An 18,982-nucleotide genomic window follows, 5' to 3' on the forward strand; every position below is an offset into this window, starting at 1 on the left:
GAGCCTTGAACCCATTACCTCTGGGTTACAGGCAGGCGCGCTAACCACTATACCACGGCGCCGGACAAATGGACAGATTCATTAGACCGTTAGAGGTTAGTGCTCTGGATTTATAAATAAATGGTTGGAGGTCAAATGGTTTAAGGTTCGGTCGTATGGACTTTTTGAGTGTCTTGCATTCTTTTGGTAATTTTTAACCTAACTGAGTCATAAATGTTGGAAACTCCCCACTTTAAAACGTTTGTTAGATTTCAATGCAAATTATTGAAGCGTAACCTGACTCAGCATTTTTAAATTTTAATGCGATTGTGACGTCATGGAGAAAAAGAGCGTTTTGTTCGTTTGCTTCGGTGAGTTATGTCGTAACAATATCTATAGTTAGTGAGTTTTAGAATTTAAACCACAGGGAATACGTGTCGATCACCGATAGCTGAAGCTTGCTTTAAACACTTGGTTGCAACGCGTGGAGTCGAAAAACAGGTGAGAATTCTGGTTTATTTGGATATTGTGAGACCTTATGCGGGCTGTCGGTGCAAGGCCGTATATGACATGAACCCGGTAAACTATGCATGGCGCAAATTTTTAAGAATTTCTGTAACATTATCACACTGTCACCAACTTAGGGTTTGGTCATAATAACGTCAAGTCTATGTAGACTTCTTTACGGAATAAGAATGTTGCGATCGTTCCGTATGTTTAGTTGACTGTTGATATATTATCCAGTGTACAAATTATGATAATTGGAGAGCATTCTTTTAAAGTTTTTAAAAATTGCGCACGCACCCGAAAAGCGATTCAATTTTTTACACTTTTTACATATTCTCGCTGTCTCAAATGGAACTGCTGGCATTGCAGATTGAAAAGATAGTTTTACTTTTACAAAACCTGTTTTTACTTTCATTAATTTTAATTAAAATCGAAGAACTTAAAAAAAAGAAGATTTGGAATTCGTTGTAACATTATTAACAAACAACCTGCTTTATGAAGGAACAATGGAGAAACCGAAGATAAAACACAAGATCACGAGCCCGTGTTGGTATTATGATAAAGCGGATTTGAAGAAAACGCCGTCGTTTCTCGACGGGGTAAACCCGGAAACGGAGGGTCGGTATCGTCGCGAAGGTCCGAGGTTTATATTCGACATGGGGACGAGAATGGGGTTGCATCACGATACCATAGCAACCGGGATCGTGTTCTTCCATCGTTTCTACATGTTTCATTCGTTCAAGAAGTTTCCTCGCCATATCACAGCAACTTGTTGTTTGTTTCTGGCTGGGAAGGTGGAAGAAACGCCAAAGAAATGCAAAGATTTAATAAAAGTAGCGCGAGGTCTGCTAAATGAAGCACAATTTGTACAGTTGGAAACGACCCAAAAGAAGAAGTTTTAACATTCGAGAAAGTTTTTGCTCCAACCATCAAGTTTGATCTGACAGTTGAACATCCTTATAAATACATGTTACAATATGCTAAGAAACTAAAGGGAGATCGTGCGAAGATTGAAAAAGTTGGTACAAATGTCTTGGATCTTCATAAACGATAGTTTCTACACGACTCTGTGCCTTCAATGGGAGCCAGCCATTGTAGCGGTTGCCGTCATGCACCTTGCCGGGCGTTTGTGTAAGTTTGAACCCCAGGATTGGGCGTACAACAGAGGACGTTGGTGGGAGCAGTTTATCGACGACATCAGCATGGAACTCCTTGAGGATATTTGCCACCAAGTGCTTGACCAATACCCACACTCAAAGGGAAAGACTCCATCGAATAAATCAAAACGGCCGAAAACGCCGGTTGATTCTGACAAAAGCGAAACGGCATCAAAAAGTTCCCGCAGTGAGTCACATAAAGTTAAATCTAAATCCAGCCACCCCTCAGCCAAGAAACCACACCATCCTTCCAAAACATCGCAACCAAAACCAACATCCACATCCCAATCCTCCAGACGATCCTCGTCAAACACGGAGGTCGTTGCCATGGAGACAGAGGACACACAGGATCATGGCACGATAGAAAAAGGAGCTCCGAGCGTCAATATCCCAACACCATCAACCACAACGGCTGAAGTGCCAGTATATTTCAACAACCAATATCAATACGCAACTTCCAGCGATCAGAGCGCTTACTTTATGCAGCAGAAAGCTGGTTTTGTGCCACAGATACCAAACTACACCAACCCTGCACCCCCACAACCCCTATAGCCCCTCCAACCCCCCCAGCCCCACAGCGTCAACCCTTCCCCCAGTACCCCGGCTCATACGATGGCAATTACCACCAATTCACTACCCCTGAAATGTACCAGCAGAATAAAGCCTACCCCCCTGCATACAGTGGAATGAACCAAGCCCCTACAGGACTTGCAACCGTTAGAATCACTGGACGAAGGGAAACGAACCCGACCCAACAATGGCCATAGATTCAAATCATGGATAGGCAACAAACCTGGGAGGGCAGGGTAGGCAAGCAAACCCCAGAATTTCCTTCACCGTGTTAAACCATAAACAACCAATGAGATAAATATTTCAAGAGATTGTGTTACAATCCGTGCATCCCCTGCATTTTAAAATGTTTGGCGATTTTGTTGAATCAAGAAACCCACTGCCACATTCCCCACAAACATATAATTTCTATTTTTCTTTCATTTCAATAATTTTATTCGAAACGTTTTTGCAAATAATACAAATTTTGACCAAATTTTTTTCAACGTGTTTACATTGGGTTAACACAAGATAATTATTACTTCATAATTTCAATTGGCAACCAATAACAGCTATTATGATGCGTGGTCACATCATAAACGTCATTGTCTTTATATCTGTGAAACTGTTTCGACAAATTTGGTTTGTTTTGAATAAAACTTCAAATTTGAAAGTTATTTTTTTCACAGGTTTTCATGCAAGGGATATTGAAAGGAAATTTATAGTTAAACTAACTTGTCTATTCTTTACAATACCGAAAAAAAACAGTTGAAGAAAGTAAACTTTAATTATTAAATTCCAATAATCTGTTTCTGTTAGCCAAAAAAAGGCTTATTCAAATTTATAACATGCAAAACATTGAAAATTAATGTTTTTTGCATTCGTAAAATTATGACACTAGTATTTTGTAAAGCAACATATCTTTCCCACTTAGCAAGTAAAATGTTTGGTTCAATTTGCAAAATATTAAAATCGATATTAATTAAAAAAGATAAACTTATGAATCCCTCTAGTGGAGAGTTGAGAGCGCCGGGACGTCGTCGATTAGCGCTGGTGACCCCCCTAACCCCCGAGGTCGCTCATGCATGCAGTCACATGACATCTACCATTATGTGGAGGATTGTCGCTCGAGGAAAGTCAAGTTACAAGATTTCTATGAATTTAACTTCATTTTTGCAATGGATAGTTCGAACATGGGGTATATGCATGTAATACAGTGGTGTCTGTCGACTGTCTATTGGTAGGGCCAGGGGTGCATGGGGTGACATTGATAAAATACAGTTACACTCATAGTTGTCAAACATGAGAAGACATCCATGTTATAACTCGACATTGAGCATGAGGTGTATTAATACACCATGTGTGTCTGGTGTATAAGAAGACATCCATGTTATAACTCAACAGTGAACATGAGGTGTATGAACACACCATGTGTGTCTAGTGTATAAGAAGACATCCATGTTATAACTGGACAGCGAGCATGAGGTGTATGAGTACACCATGTGTGGCTGGTGTATAAGAAGACACCTGTGTTATAACTCAACAGTGAGCATAAGGTGTATTAATACACCATATGTGTCTGATGTATAAGATGACACCCATGTTATAACTCAACAGTGAGCATGAGGTGTATGAATACACCATGTGTGTCTGGTGTATAAGAAGACACCTGTGTTATAACTCAACAGTGAGCATGAGGTGTATGAATATACCATGTGTGTCTGGTGTATAAGAAGACACCCATGTTATAACTGGACAGTGAGCATGAGGTGTATGAATGCACCATGTGTGTCTGGTGTATAAGAAGACACCCATGTTATAACTGGACAGTGAGCATGAGGTGTATGAATACACCATGTGTGTCTGGTGTATAAGAAGATACCCATGTTATAACTGGACAGCGAGCATGAGGTGTATGAGTACACCATGTGTGGCTGGTGTGTAAGAAGACACCTGTGTTATAACTCAACAGTGAGCATAAGGTGTATTAATACACCATGTGTGTCTGGTGTATAAGAAGACACCCATGTTATAACTCAACAGTGAGCATGGGGTGTATGAATACACCATATGTGTCTGATGTATAAGATGACACCCATGTTATAACTCAACAGTGAGCATGAGGTGTATGAATACACCATGTGTGTCTGGTGTATAAGAAGACACCCATGTTATAACTGGACAGTAAGCATGAGGTGTATGAATACACCATGTATGTCTGGTGTATAAGAAGACACCCATGTTATAACTGGACAGTGAGCATGAGGTGTATGAATACACCATGTGTGTCTGGTGTATAAGAAGACACCCATGTTATAACTGGACAGTGAGCATGAGGTGTATGAATGCACCATGTGTGTCTGGTGTATAAGAAGACACCCATGTTATAACTGGACAGTGAGCATGAGGTGTATGAATACACCATGTGTGTCTGGTGTATAAGAAGATACCCATGTTATAACTGGACAGTGAGCATGAGGTGTATGAATACACCATGTGTGTCTGGTGTATAAGAAGACACTCATGTTATAACTGGACAGTGAGCATGAGGTGTATGAATACACCATGTGTGTCTGGTGTATAAGAAGACACCCATGTTATAACTGGACAGTGAGCATGAGGTGTATGAATACGCCATGTGTGTCTGGTGTATAAGATGACACCCCTGTTATAACTCGACAGTGAGCATGAGGTGTATGAATACACCATGTGTGTCTGGTGTATAAGAAGACACCCATGTTATAACTCGACAGTGAGCATGAGGTGTATGAATACACCATGTGTGTCAGTTGTATAAGAAGACACCCATGTTATAACTCAACAGTGAGCATGGGGTGTATGAATACATCATGTATGTCTGGTGTATAAAAGACACCCATGTTATAACTCGACAGTGAGCATGAGGTGTATGAATACACCATGTGTGTCAGTTTGTATAAGAAGACACCCATGTTATAACTCAACAGAGAGCATGAGGTGTATGAATACACCATGTGTGTCTGGTGTATGAGAAGACACTCATGTTATAACTCGACAGTGAGCATGAGGTGTATGAATACACCATATGTGTCTGGTGTATAAGAAGACACCCCTGTTATAACTCAACAGTGAGCATGAGGTGTATGAATACACCATGTGTGTCTTGTGTATGAGAAGACACTCATGTTATAACTCAACAGTGAGCATGAGGTGTATGAATACACCATGTGTGTCCAGTGTATAAGAAGACATAACTGGACAGTGAGCATGAGGTGTATGAATACACCATATGTGTCTGATGTATAAGAAGACACCCCTGTTATAACTCAACAGTGAGCATGAGGTGTATGAATACACCATGTGTGTCTTGTGTATGAGAAGACACTCATGTTATAACTCAACAGTGAGCATGAGGTGTATGAATACACCATGTGTGTCCAGTGTATAAGAAGACATAACTGGACAGTGAGCATGAGGTGTATGAATACACCATATGTGCCTGATGTATAAGAAGACACCCATGTTGTAACTTGACAGTGAGCATGAGGTGTATGAATACACCATGTGTGTCTGATGTATAAGAAGACACTCATGTTATAATTGGACAGCGAGCATGAGGTGTATAAATACATCATGTGTGTCTGGTGTATAAGAAGACACTCATGTTATAACCTTTATATTCCAAGGAACTTGAAAGAGCTTTGTCCCACTGATTCAACTTCTAAACTCCTGATGCTTGGTAGTTATGATAACGATCCATCATCTAATGGTGTCATAGATGATCCTTATGGGGTAAGTGTGGGGTGAAGGTTACTTTATGTATGTGTGTATGTAATTATGTAACATGTATGTAACTTGCTTTATCCTCGCATGGCGGGGCAACTACAATTAATATAACTTGGGTGTTTAAGTTACCACATATGTTACTTTGTCGGTGATTATTATAGAGAAATTTGGACAGTTTTATTCTATCTCCTTTTATCCAATGCTCATGAACAGACTGCCCAACTTACCTCATACTACTAACAATGCCTTGCGTAGTAGGGTAGGGGAAGATGGGCCACCTTTAGCACAAAATATCTAAATATCCTGATCCTGTTTTTAACAATTAACGGTCTATAGGAGTTGTGAAGATATGATTTTAAAATTCTTTAAACGTTTTTTGTTTACTACCAAATGGAACGAGAAAATAAAAAGGTGTCCCATGTTCCCCCCACCCTACTATATTGTCATAGTAGTTATTATGACATACTTTATATGCAGAGTCCAAACCCTGATGAATACGAACGAGTTTACGATCAATGTAGTCGAGCGTGCTGTCGTTTCATGGACTCCTTGCGCTCATAGGAATAATCTATGCTAGGAAATACACACCAAGGATTATACATTACATAAATACTAATTGTAGACGTAATTCCAAAACATGCACAGCACAATTGTTTATTTGAAATGAAATAAAAGGCTTTGATTGTTTAAATCATTTTGTACTGCAGTTAGAAATTCTTAAGAAGATTATACAATAAATGTAACTTATTTTATCTGTAAAGTGTCTCGCCAAAACACGCCCACAGTGGTAGCAGGGAAGAGCCTTGAACCCATTACCTCTGAGTTAGAGACAGGCGTGGTAACCATCTGTGCTACGGCGCCGACGACAGATATAAAAAGTTAATACATAAAAGAATGAAACTTGCTTTATCATTGTGTGGATAATTTAAATTGGGTTATTTTGTGACGCTTTGGTGCCTTATTCTAACAGAAATTATTTATGTTTTTTGCCAAAATCTTTGATACGGTGGATGTAACTTTTTTACGCCTTACAACAAAGGAAAAAACTCACTGGTTTTGCGTTTGCTGGTTTGTACACGCAACAGCGGCAGTTAGACTACTTTGTGTTTCTATGAATCTGCTTTGCCACCAATCATTTAATACGATACGTGCCTGCTCGTTAGAGCTTTGCTCTCTTGTTTAAGTTGATGTTTACATTTTACTTCAGTCATGTTTTAAATTTTTTTACTCTGAAGTAATTTGTAAATAAGAAGTAACTAATTGGATAAACGCCAACGTCTGTCATGGCATCAGACTCTGAAAGCTCAGAGGTAAGTTGGGTAGTTTGTAAATTAATGTTTTTTTTATAAATACATATTTTAAATCGGCGTGCACCGTCGTCGTTAATGGATAGAATAAGTTAAGATCCGTTGCCCTAAACGCTTGTAAATTTATTGCTAAACAATTAGTGCTAGTGAAGAATCTTCCCCCCACCTTGTTTGCTAACCACTAGCTCCTAGGTTAGGGGGTTAGGTGTTGATGGTTAGCAAGTAAGGTGGGGGGGGCAGACTCTTCACTAGCACCCACTAACCCCCCATAACCACTAACTACCAACCTCTAACACTTTCCATCAGCCTAATGTGTAACGTACCGAAGGACTCTTCACTAGTAGTAAAACCTTTTTAATATTATTTTTGTGTTTGTTAATCAATTAGTTACTTCTGCAGAATCCTGCATAGCGTTTCAGATTAGGCTGGTGTCAGTTGTTGGGAGTTAACTTACATTAATTTATTTGTCTGCTTGACACAGTAATAAAGCCATATTAATTAATACAAGAAGAGGAAGGAATTAGCAGCAAAACGACAGTCGTTTAAACAGGCTATGGGTAAAAACTACTTGAGTAAAAGTGTCAAACAAAAACGTTGCTGCTAAACCCAACATACAGCATAAATTTAAACCCCCATATTTGTAACAGGAAGAATGGGAGGAACCGAAATTAAAATACGATCGGATGGGAAATGATTTGCTTGAAATATTAAGAACCGACGCTGCTTCTTGTATTGCCCTACATAGCAAGGTGGTTTTTATGGGCGGATTTGTATTTTGCTTGTATTTTATTAAATGTTAAACTTATAGTTATCTTGGACAATGAGCCAAATCTGGCCAAAATCCCAGGTCCTTTTATGTTTTATACATAGTGTATTTACTGTTACTATTTCCATTTTATAATGACTGTCGTTGCCCCATCACGTGAAGATAAATAATTTACATTCACAATGTATTCATATTTTTATTAGAAGTTGGTTATTCGCTAATTAAACAATTCATAAACAGTTTGTTGCCCTTGGAACGCACTGGGGAATCGTTTACATTTTGGACCACAGTGGCAACAACAACACAAGCAAACATTGTAAACCGGTAAGTATTATGAACTAAAACGGAAAATATTATATATAACTGTTCTTTAGTCCTAAATTGAGATTGGCTTATTGTTTGTCTGGCAGGTGAAGCAATGTAAGTATGTTTTAACCGCAAGCGTATACATCTTTTACGGCTGTTTTTTTGTCGCTATGTTATAGGCTGTTCTTTTTTGATTTATCTGTACTTTAATCTTCGCTTATTGTAAATATTAAATTAGGTTTTGTCCTCATTGAGCAAAATCTTTTAAAGATGATGATATTTTTGCATCCTTTAAATTCTTGTGGTATATATTTAAACCTAATATAAGATATCTCTTCCAGCACGCTACTTCTGTCACCGGCATATCGCTCGACGGTTCGGGCGAGCACGTAGCGAGTTGTTCAGATGACGGAACGGTGAAGATTACTGGGTTGTACCTGGATGAAAATAACCAAGTTATAACGGAGGACCAACCGGTTAAGGTGGGGGGTTGTTTACGTTTGATTGTAACGCGTGTAATGAGTGTAAGTTTCTTATTTGGAATGCTTGAAAATGTTGTAACGCTTTGAAAAAAAAGACTGTATAATATAATTTTGGTCTATTTGTACAACAAAAATTATTTATTATGATTTCTAGACCCTTTTGACTTTCCTGGTAAAAAAGAGTTAAGTTTTTCTAATCTTTTGCCCAAAATAATTTTTGAAAAAAAGTGAAGTTTATATTAGAGAGGTCTACAAAGTCTGTACTACATCACTGGTAGCAGAGTTAACAGAAATTGCTGATAATAATTTCCTTACAGTCAGTAGCCCTCGACCCCAACTACAGCCACAGTTCTTCGAAACAAATCGTTTACGGCACGAACGAGTTGGTATTATTGGAGAAAACCTGGTTGGGGAGGAATAAACGCACGGTGTTGCATGGTGGGGAGGGGTTGGTGCGATGCGTCAAGTGGAGAGGGTCATATATTGCGTGGGCTAATGATCTGGTGGGTAGTGTGTGCCTCGTGCTCGCTGTCGAACACTTTATATTAAATTCTAGCACCTCATGTTTGCTGTTAGGTTAACACCTCGTGCTTAATGTTAACACTATGTTGGCCATCAACACCTCATGCTCGCTGATCAACATAGTTTCACAAACCTTGTACAGACTATAAAACTTTCAATGAAATATGAATGTTTATATTAAAATATTGAAGTATTAACACTTGGTAGTTGAATGGATGTAACTTACTTTATCCTCGCGTGGCCGGAAAACGACACTCGTTATAACACGGATATTCATACACCTTGTGCCAGCTTACAAGTTACTAAAACTTTGTGGGTGTAAATGTTTTGGATTTTTGTGTGGCTTATAATTTGGCCAATCCATTAGTGACCACTAGTTTCACCTGCCATGGGACTTGAACCCGGTAACCTCATATCCACATTCAATTATCTCATCTCAGGGAGTAAAGATATACGACATGAAACAGCGACGTCGTATCACTTACATACCACGCGTGGGGGCAGGTGGGACGAACCGGGTGTTACCCAAGTTAGGGGGTACGAGGGTGGAGTTGTACCCCGCACATATCGCATGGAAAGATGATACAACATTGCTTATAGGGTGGGATAAAGACATTAAGGTAAATACCTAATTAAAGAAATTACAAAATAAACTGCAAAACATTGAAAAATGTAGAGTTCGGAGCATTTAACTAAATGATAAAATGTGCTTGAGTTACAATCTTCTATTTAAACTCTTGTGGGTTTTAAACATAAAATTAAATCTTGTGATAAAAGTAGCCATATAAAATGTGCATATACTGTGTATTTAATATGTGCTTAAGTGTAAACAAAGCAATTATCTCACCATGGTCTCACCCATATAGAATAAACGGCAGCAGAATTTAACTTCTAACCCGACCACCATACCTACAGGTTTGTGCAATCAGAGATAAACCTTCTCGGGATTCGAGGGCACCCACAAAATATTGCGTCGTAGGTGAGTTATATTATTTCTATGTCAACATATATATATTATTTCTATGACAAAAACCTTGTTATTTTATGTCTATAGTATCTCCCTTTATCTTATTTCTATAATAATCACCCTGTTAACGCCCCTCCAAAGGCCACAATTCTTGGATATTTTCTTGACTAACTATCATGCTTCAAACCCCCGCCCCCCCCACATTATATATTATTTCTATATTAAACTTGCCTGTTAACAACCCCCCACAGTCCACTTGTTCAAGACCGATTTCTCCTGCTGTGGTATAGCACCCCTCGGTGACCAGATTGCTGCACTTGCGTACATGGAGGAAGACAATGAAGCAGGTAACATAGAAATAATATATATTCACATAATAGAAATATTGTAAATTAAGGCCTGAGTGGCATTTTCATGATTTTTGACAAAATTCGAGGTGACATTGTTAAAACTGTGCAGTGAATGCAATAAGACACAACACCTATTTATAGCTTAAAACTGGGGGGTTAAAACATATAATACTGGCCCTGTTTAAAAAGTTGGGGTGGCATTTTATCCTAAGCACCTAACAGTACATCTATGGTCAAGTTTGAAATTATAATAAACCAACTTCCCACCCACAGTGTAGATCATAGACTGCTGGTTTTAGGCTTAAAACTGGGATGCCGGAACATATGATATCACCCCTGTTTCAAAAGTCTTTCAAAATCAGGGGTGCATATCATTTCAGTCACCCATAATGTTACATCTATATAACACTAGTGTACATAGTAACACATGTTAGCTTACATGCTACCAGTGGTAACCCATTTAAGCCTACACAACACTAGCACACATGTTAATAACCCATACCCCCAGGTTCCACACGACCCCAGCTCCGTATATTGGAACCAAACGCAGCCGACAAGGAATCGTTCACCGAATTATCCCGAGACGCTCTTTCAATAAGGGGTTACCAAACCTACAGATGTAAAGATTATAGTTTACGTTAGTATTGTGATGTCATAATAAGCTCAATTAAGTTAACTGTAGCGAACAGAAGACTGTTTTAACAATTGTTGTTTTGTCGGTATAACCTTTGTTTTTGATTTAAATATTTGTTAACCTTTACTATTGTAAATAATTGGAAAAATACAAGTTATTATTATAAACAAGCATATAATATGGCCAGGATCAAAGACTGTAGTTGGGGTCTAATGCTACTAATGGTGGCAACCATTTATCTTAACCAATCCATTAATAACCGTCCACACACAGAGCATGACTCGACGGAAATCTACTTTGTTTCCCCGAAAGACATCGTGGTCGCTCAACCACGAGACGAAGATGATCGCGTCGATTGGTTGTTGCATATTAATCACCATCGGGAGGCGCTAGAGGCCGTGAAAGAGTTCGGAAAGCGACTGAAAAAACATACGTATATGGTATTGAATAAATGTAACTTATTTATCCTCACATGGCGGAGCAATGACAGTTGTTATAACACGGGTGTTCTGTTTCATACACCTCGTGCCCGCTTACGAGTTACCATGTATGGCACTATCATTGTTTTTTAGACATGGTAACGTCTAATATAACCTGACCCCCATTATTCCAACGCAGGAGGTGGGGTTGTTGTATCTCGATCATTTGATTGACAGCCACGATTTCACCGAAGCTGCATCCGTCGCTCCCCAAATACTTGGGAATAATATGAACCACTGGGAGGGGCTGGTGAGTTAATATTAAAGACAGTGTTGCACAATATATTTTCCAGTGCTGCCAAATAATTTTCTAGTGTTGCCCAGTATATTTTCCAGTGTTTCCCAATAATTTTCTAGTGTTGCCCAGTATATTTTCCAGTATTCCCCAATATATTTTCCAGTGTTGCCCAGTATATTTTCCAGTGTTGCCCAATATAGACAGTGTTGCACATCATATTTTCAGGTCCACCGCTGTATAAAGGCGCACCAAGTATCGGTCATCACTGCAGTGTTGCCACGAGGAGATTTCCGATTACCACAAGCTTGCTACGAACTTGTGCTCGAAGAATTGTTAAAAACCAACCATAAAGTAAGAAATTAAATTTATATGATATTTATAAAACAGGCTTTAAATTAGGGCTAAAGCTCCCACTGCCCCATAGTCCGCCATATTAATGGGAATTTGGAATATTGTGTTAGAAATATAAAACACGTCAGAAATACTTCATTTAGTTAAAATCGCTCCTGAGTGTATGTTTCAAGATTCAAATATTTTTTGCAGTTTTTTGGTAAAAAATGTATTTAGTTAACTTGTCTAGGTAGGGCAGCTCGAAAAGCTGCCAAGTTTTTCGTTGGGGAAGCTTTGTGGCAACAATTTCGAGTTCCAACATATCTAACATTATGACAGTAGTTTTGGCATTATGATGCGATAAATGGTTGTTATGACATCACCATATTAATTATAACAGGAATTTGAGAAGTTGTTGAATGATTGGCCGAACGATCTTTATAATATTGTTACGATAACGAACAAAGTGTTGACGTATCTTGACCGGGATTCTCACAACCCAGTGTTGCTGGCTGCACTTGCTAAGTTGTAAGTATATGTGTTGCTTGTGTATGGGAGGGGGTTGAGGTTTGGTTTTATTCTATATGGGTGAGGTCTGGATGGTACAGTTGGACCTGGGATTTAGACCAGAGTTGGCCCATTACCCCTACATTGTATGTGCACATTCTATTCTATATGGGTGAGGTCCTACAGTGAGGCATGCCATGGGACCTGGGATTTAGACCAGAGTTGGTTCATTACCCCAACATTGTATATGCACATTCTATTCTATATGGGTGAGGTCCTACAGTGAGGTACACCATGGGACCTGGGATTTAGACCAGAGTTGGTTCATTACCCCAACATTGTATATGCACATTCTATTCTATATGGGTGAGGTCCTACAGTGAGGCATGCCATGGGACCTGAGATTTAGACTAGAGTTGGCCCATTACCCCAACATTGTATATGCACATTCTATTCTATATGGGCGAGGTCCTACAGTGAGGCATGCCATGGGACCTGGGATTTAAGCCAGAGTTGGCCCATTACCCCTACATTGTATGTGCACATTCTATTCTATATGGGTGAGGTCCTACAGTGAGGCATGCCATGGGACCTGGGATTTAGACCAGAGTTGGTTCATTACCCCAACATTGTATATGCACATTCTATTCTATATGGGTGAGGTCCTACAGTGAGGTACACCATGGGACCTGGGATTTAGGCCAGAGTTGGTCCATTACCCCAACATTGTATATGCACATTCTATTCTATATGGGTGAGGTCCTACAGTGAGGCATGCCATGGGACCTGAGATTTAGACTAGAGTTGGCCCATTACCCCAACATCGTATATGCACATTCTATTCTATATGGGTGAGGTCCTACAGTGAGGTACACCATGGGACCTGGGGTTTAGACCAGAGTTGGTTCATTACCCCAACATTGTATATGCACATCTATTCTATATGGGTGAGGTCCTACAGTGAGGCACACCATGGGGCCTGGGATTTAGACCAGAGTTGGTTCATTACCCCAACATTGTATATGCACATTCTATTCTATATGGGTGAGGTCCTACAGTGAGGCATGCCATGGGACCTGAGATTTAGACTAGAGTTGGCCCATTACCCCAACATCGTATATGCACATTCTATTCTATATGGGTGAGGTCCTACAGTGAGGTACACCATGGGACCTGGGGTTTAGACCAGAGTTGGTTCATTACCCCAACATTGTATATGCACATCTATTCTATATGGGTGAGGTCCTACAGTGAGGCATGCCATGGGACCTGAGATTTAGACTAGAGTTGGCCCATTACCCCAACATTGTATATGCACATCTATTCTATATGGGTGAGGTCCTACAGTGAGGCAAGCCATGGGACCTGAGATTTAGACTAGAGTTGGCCCATTACCCCAACATTGTATATGCACATTCTATTCTATATGGGTGAGGTCCTACAGTGAGGTATGCCATGGGACCTGAGATTTAGACTAGAGTTGGCCCATTACCCCAAGACTGTATATGCACATTCTATTCTATATGGGTGAGGTTCTACAGTGAGGCACGTTACCCCAACACCCAGGGTGCTACAACCCATTAGTGACCACTGGGTTGGAGCAATGTCTGTTAAGTGTCTTGCCCAACGACATATAGGCGTACCAGTGTCGAGCATTGAACCCGGTATCCTTCAATTACAATGTAAGCGTCTAACCACTGAGCTGTACAATACATTCTGTGTTGCTTATTTAGAAGCACAGGTTTAATTATATTCCCTTCTTGTTAGATACGCAGCAGACCAGCGTTTTGATCGAGCGTTATCCATCTATCTCCGTATACAACATCCCGACACCTTTAAACTTATAAGGAAACATAATCTATACGCGGCACTCCAGGATAATGTGGTTGCCCTGATGAGGTTTGGGGAGGGGGAGGCTGTGGTTCTGTTGCTGGATCATATGGAGCATGTACCGGTGAGTGGGGGTTATAGGGGTGTAGTAGGGGGTTAATATGAGTTATATGCGGGGTGGGGTATAGTGGGTGGTATAGGGCTAAAGGGTTAATGTGGGGAAATAATGTTTTTACGGGTAGAACGGGGTTCTTGGGTGGCTTGTGTTTAACTTGCTTGTGGGTCCTACAATGTAGGAAGTCCCTATAATAGTCATGATAAAGTTTGTGATTTATTTCAGATTGATAAAGTTGTTGCAGATCTCAAACGTAAACCTGACTATCTACACAAGGTAAGTTATGTGTGTAAGCATTATCAAGTATGTTACCAAGTATCTGTTATATGTATTAGGTGAGCGGTCGTTTCAGTTTTATCCATGTATTGTTGCCGTGTGTTTAGTTTTGCCATCAATAAAAAACAAAAAGAGGTTTTAAAATAGTTAGACCTAGGTATCACAACTAGGTTTTTAATCTGATTAAATTATATAACAAAGGTTTTTTACAAAAGTCTGGTGTCACTACCCGCTAAAAACACTCACTTTGTGCTAGTTGATCAGCATTTCATCTAATCCATTCAACCCCCACAGTACCTCCACGCATTATACCAACGTGATTCACATCTTGGGTCCGAATACCACGATCTACAACTTCAACTTTACGCGCAGTTTGATCGGCCCAAGTTACTACCGTTCCTTAAGTCAAGGTGAGTGAGGAATGTCTGGAGTTGTCAAGTTGTGCCAACCCGTGTGCATATACAATGTTGGTAATATTTGGTCAACCAATGCTGAGGTTGTATCACGATAATCTATTCTATATGAAAGAAGCCCTACAGTGAGGCAAGCCACGGGACCTGGGATTTAGGCCAGAGTTGGCCCATTACCCCAACATTGTATATGGACATTCTATTCTATATGGGTGAGGTCCTACAGTGAGGCAAGCCACGGGACCTGGGATTTAGGCCAGAGTTGGCCCATTACCCCAACATTGTATATGCACATTCTATTCTATATGGGTGAGGTTCTACAGTGAGGCATGCCATGGGACCTGGGATTTAGGCCAGAGTTGGCCCATTACCCCAACATTGTATATGCACATTCTATTCTATATGGGTGAGGTCCTACAGTGAGGCATGCCATGGGTCCTGGGGTTTAGGCCAGAGTTAGTCCATTACCCCAACACCCAACCTATTAGTGACCACTGGGTTGGACCAAGTGTCCTTAAGTGTTTTGCCCGAAGATACATCCGCCCACAATGGTAGCAGCATCAAGCATTGAACCCGGTATCCTTCGGTCTTGATGCGATGCCTAACCACACGACTTACTTTTGTAATACAAGCAGACACATGTTTCCCACTGACTCACATTAACAATATTTGTTGAAACAATTATTATTAACAATATAAATTGTTGCAGCAATTATTACAAACTTGAAACTTCCTTGGAGATTTGTAAAGAACGAGGTTACGTTGATGAACAAGTCTTTCTATTGAGTGAGTGATGCTATTGTAACAACTATATGATCTTATCAAACATAGGGAACCTCATTGATTAATGTGGTGAATGCAATATACTTTGGCTCTGCTTGTTTGTATAGACACCTAACAGCAGGGTAAAATCTGGTGTGACATTGTTAAGATATTGTGTCACCCCTGATTTAAAAGGCCGCCGTTGTCCGCCACCAGCCACAAGGATCCATATACCACATTATATATGGGTGGGGCAATATGGGACACCTTTTAGCACATAATATCCAAATAAACTGATCATGTTTTAAACAATTAACAACGATATATGGGAGTCGTGAGGATACGGTTTTATAATTCTTTGAATGTTCTTTGCTTACTACTAAATGTAGCATGAAAATAAGATGAAAGGTGTCCCACCTTCCCCCACCCTCCTATAGTATGTATTATTGTGTTATACCACTTACTGTACCTACATACAAGAGCAACTACAGCCCCTCCACTACAGGTAGAATGGGCAATGCTTCGGGTGCCTTAGCTTTGATCACCCAGAACGAGGAGAATGTTGGTCGGGCTGTCGAGTTCTGTAAGGAACAAAATGATTCAGAGTTGTGGCTCGAGTTGATTAACCGCTCCATTCATAAACCAGGTACCTCATGCTCGCTGTTTGTTAATAAATAAGCAGAGTTAAGTACGGGTGTTTCGTAATAAATATCCACCAGTGGTTCCAGCTAAATCACCCCCAGTGTTTCCAGCTAAATATTCACCAGTGTTTCCAGCTAAATCACCCCCAGTGTTTCCAGCTAAATAAGCCCCAGTGTTTCCAGCTAAATACCCACCAGTGTTTTCAGCTAAATATTCACCAGTATTTCCAGCTAAATATTCACCAGTGTTTCCAGCTAAATAAGCCCCAGTGTTTCCAGCTAAATATCCACCAGTGTTTTCAGCTAAATATCCACCAGTGTTTTCAGCTAAATAACCACCAGTGTTTCCAGCTAAATAACAACCAGTGTTCCCAGCGAAATATCCACCAGTGTTTCCAGCTAAATAACCCCCAGTTTTTCCAGCTAAATATCCACCAGTGTTTCCCCGCAGAATACATCCGGGGTCTTCTAGAAAACATCGGCACCCACGTTGACCCGATAATACTAATCCGCCGAATCCCGTCGTCCATGGAGATACCTGGGTTAAGAGACGCCATCGTCAAAATATTGCAAGTGAGTTTACCATTTGTGTGGATTAGCATATCCTGTATGTGTGGGATCCTACAGAGTTACACGCAATGGGAACTATCAATGAATGAACAGAACTTATTTACCTTCGCATGGTGGGGCAACGACAGTCATTATAACACAGGTGTTCTGTTTCATACACCTCATGCCCGCTTACAAGTTACCATGTATGTAACTTATTTATCCTCGCATGGCGGGCAACTATAGTCGTTATAACAAGGGTGTTTTGTTTCATACACCTCGTGCCTGCTTACGAGTTACCACGTTTGTAACTTATTTATCCTCGCATGGCGTACAACTACAGTCGTTATAACAAGGGTGTTTTGTTTCATACACCTCGTGCCCGCTTACAAGTTACCACGTTTGTAACTTTGTGGGTGATTGTTTTTCTGTATGGCTGACAATTTAGACAACCCATTAGTGACCACTGGGGTGAATTTAATTTACTTAGTAATTTTAGGATAAGTTTTTACATTTTACTTTTCCTTCAGGATTATTCAATGCAGACAGCTCTGTGGTTCGAGTGTCGAAAAGTTTTATCGTCCGATGTTATTTCATTGTTACGTAAACAATTGCGAGTTAACTCTCGGCCAATCAGCATTGACGGTGAGTGTAGGTGTAACTAGGGGGAGGGGGAGGTTTTATGTTACCCCCAGATTTTGCTAAAAGTTAAAAAACTCAACACCTATACACTCCTGTGACATCATAATAGTTTGTATTAATTGATTGTTACATCACAGAGGAAAGATCATGTGACGCGTGTGGACGACCACTGCTGTGTCAAAATAATGGTAAGTTAGTTTGATTGACAGGTTTAGTTTGATTGACATGTTATAATTGATTGACAGGTTCAGTAGCGGACATGCCAGTCATCGTAACATTTTTATGTCATCATTGTTTCCATGACGATTGCCTTCCTTCTCAAAACAGGGTAAGTCCCTTATGTAACCAGATTAGCTTTTGTTTTATTTCGGTCGTGTGAACTTGTTTATCAAGATGTTTTTGTAAACGAGTTGTTTTTAAGAGATTTGCTTATTAAGTGAAACATGCCATGGGTTTTACAAAACTACAATAAAAAATTTAGCTTTTGAAAGACTTTATTCTCGTGTGGCGGGGTAACGACAGTCGTTATACTATGGGTGTTCTGTTTCATACACCTCGTGCTCGCTTACAAGTTACCACGTATGTTACTTTGTGGGTAATTAAGTTTTTTTGTGAATTTTTTTTTTTTGTGGCCGATAATTTTTCAGTCTGTCCTGCTCAAGGAGGTTTTTAACCCATGGCCCTGGTCGTCAATTATCCCGATTTTAGTCAATTATGTTGATATTTCGCCGATCCTTTCACAGAGTTCATGCAATGTTTGCAGAGGAAATATTCGACACTCCTGATTGGTCAATCTTTGTTGTCGTAGCAACCGAGATATTTTTCTACCGAACTATTGTTACTCATCTGAGAAATTTTCATATTATGTTTGATTTATTTTAATTCGTGCAATAAATGTCTATTGTATTGAAG

General features: G+C 39.9%; 1 protein-coding gene and 1 pseudogene across 2 annotated transcripts; both read left to right on the plus strand.

Annotated features, from left to right (window-relative positions):
* The first annotated feature begins 272 nt into the window (after nt 1–272).
* LOC149734512 (cyclin-K pseudogene) lies at nt 273–2,869 on the plus strand (annotated as a pseudogene). Its single transcript, XR_016385312.1, has 3 exons — nt 273–350; nt 407–480; nt 988–2,869. The product of XR_016385312.1 is annotated as a cyclin-K pseudogene (transcript).
* A 4,238-nt stretch (nt 2,870–7,107) lies between these two features.
* On the plus strand, nt 7,108–18,981 carry LOC149734513 (vacuolar protein sorting-associated protein 41 homolog). The gene is made up of 23 exons (XM_089881083.1): nt 7,108–7,267; nt 7,912–8,013; nt 8,271–8,354; nt 8,678–8,818; nt 9,136–9,321; nt 9,781–9,960; nt 10,256–10,319; nt 10,559–10,654; nt 11,166–11,294; nt 11,565–11,731; nt 11,910–12,020; nt 12,234–12,359; nt 12,739–12,866; nt 14,613–14,799; nt 15,016–15,066; nt 15,361–15,476; nt 16,186–16,262; nt 16,744–16,884; nt 17,331–17,452; nt 17,959–18,073; nt 18,208–18,258; nt 18,316–18,398; nt 18,814–18,981. Exons 1-23 carry the CDS (start codon nt 7,241–7,243, stop codon nt 18,853–18,855), a joined length of 2,526 nt encoding a protein of 841 aa, XP_089737209.1. The 5' UTR covers nt 7,108–7,240; the 3' UTR covers nt 18,856–18,981.
* Nucleotide 18,982: the final 1 nt, after the last annotated feature.

Source organism: Ciona robusta, chromosome 7 (assembly GCF_009617815.1).
Source record: "Ciona robusta chromosome 7, ASM961781v2".
NCBI classification, from domain to species: Eukaryota; Metazoa; Chordata; class Ascidiacea; order Phlebobranchia; family Cionidae; genus Ciona; species Ciona robusta.

What these genes read in the sequence shown, in the direction of transcription:
- LOC149734513 (XM_089881083.1), top strand. Translation starts at nt 7,241, where the DNA reads ATGGCATCAGACTCTGAAAGCTCAGAG. An exon ending in CAAGCAAACATTGTAAACCG is followed by an intron (nt 8,355 to 8,677) that starts GTAAGTATTATG and finishes TATCTCTTCCAG; the next exon opens with CACGCTACTTCTGTCACCGG. An exon ending in CGGAGGACCAACCGGTTAAG is followed by an intron (nt 8,819 to 9,135) that starts GTGGGGGGTTGT and finishes ATTTCCTTACAG; the next exon opens with TCAGTAGCCCTCGACCCCAA.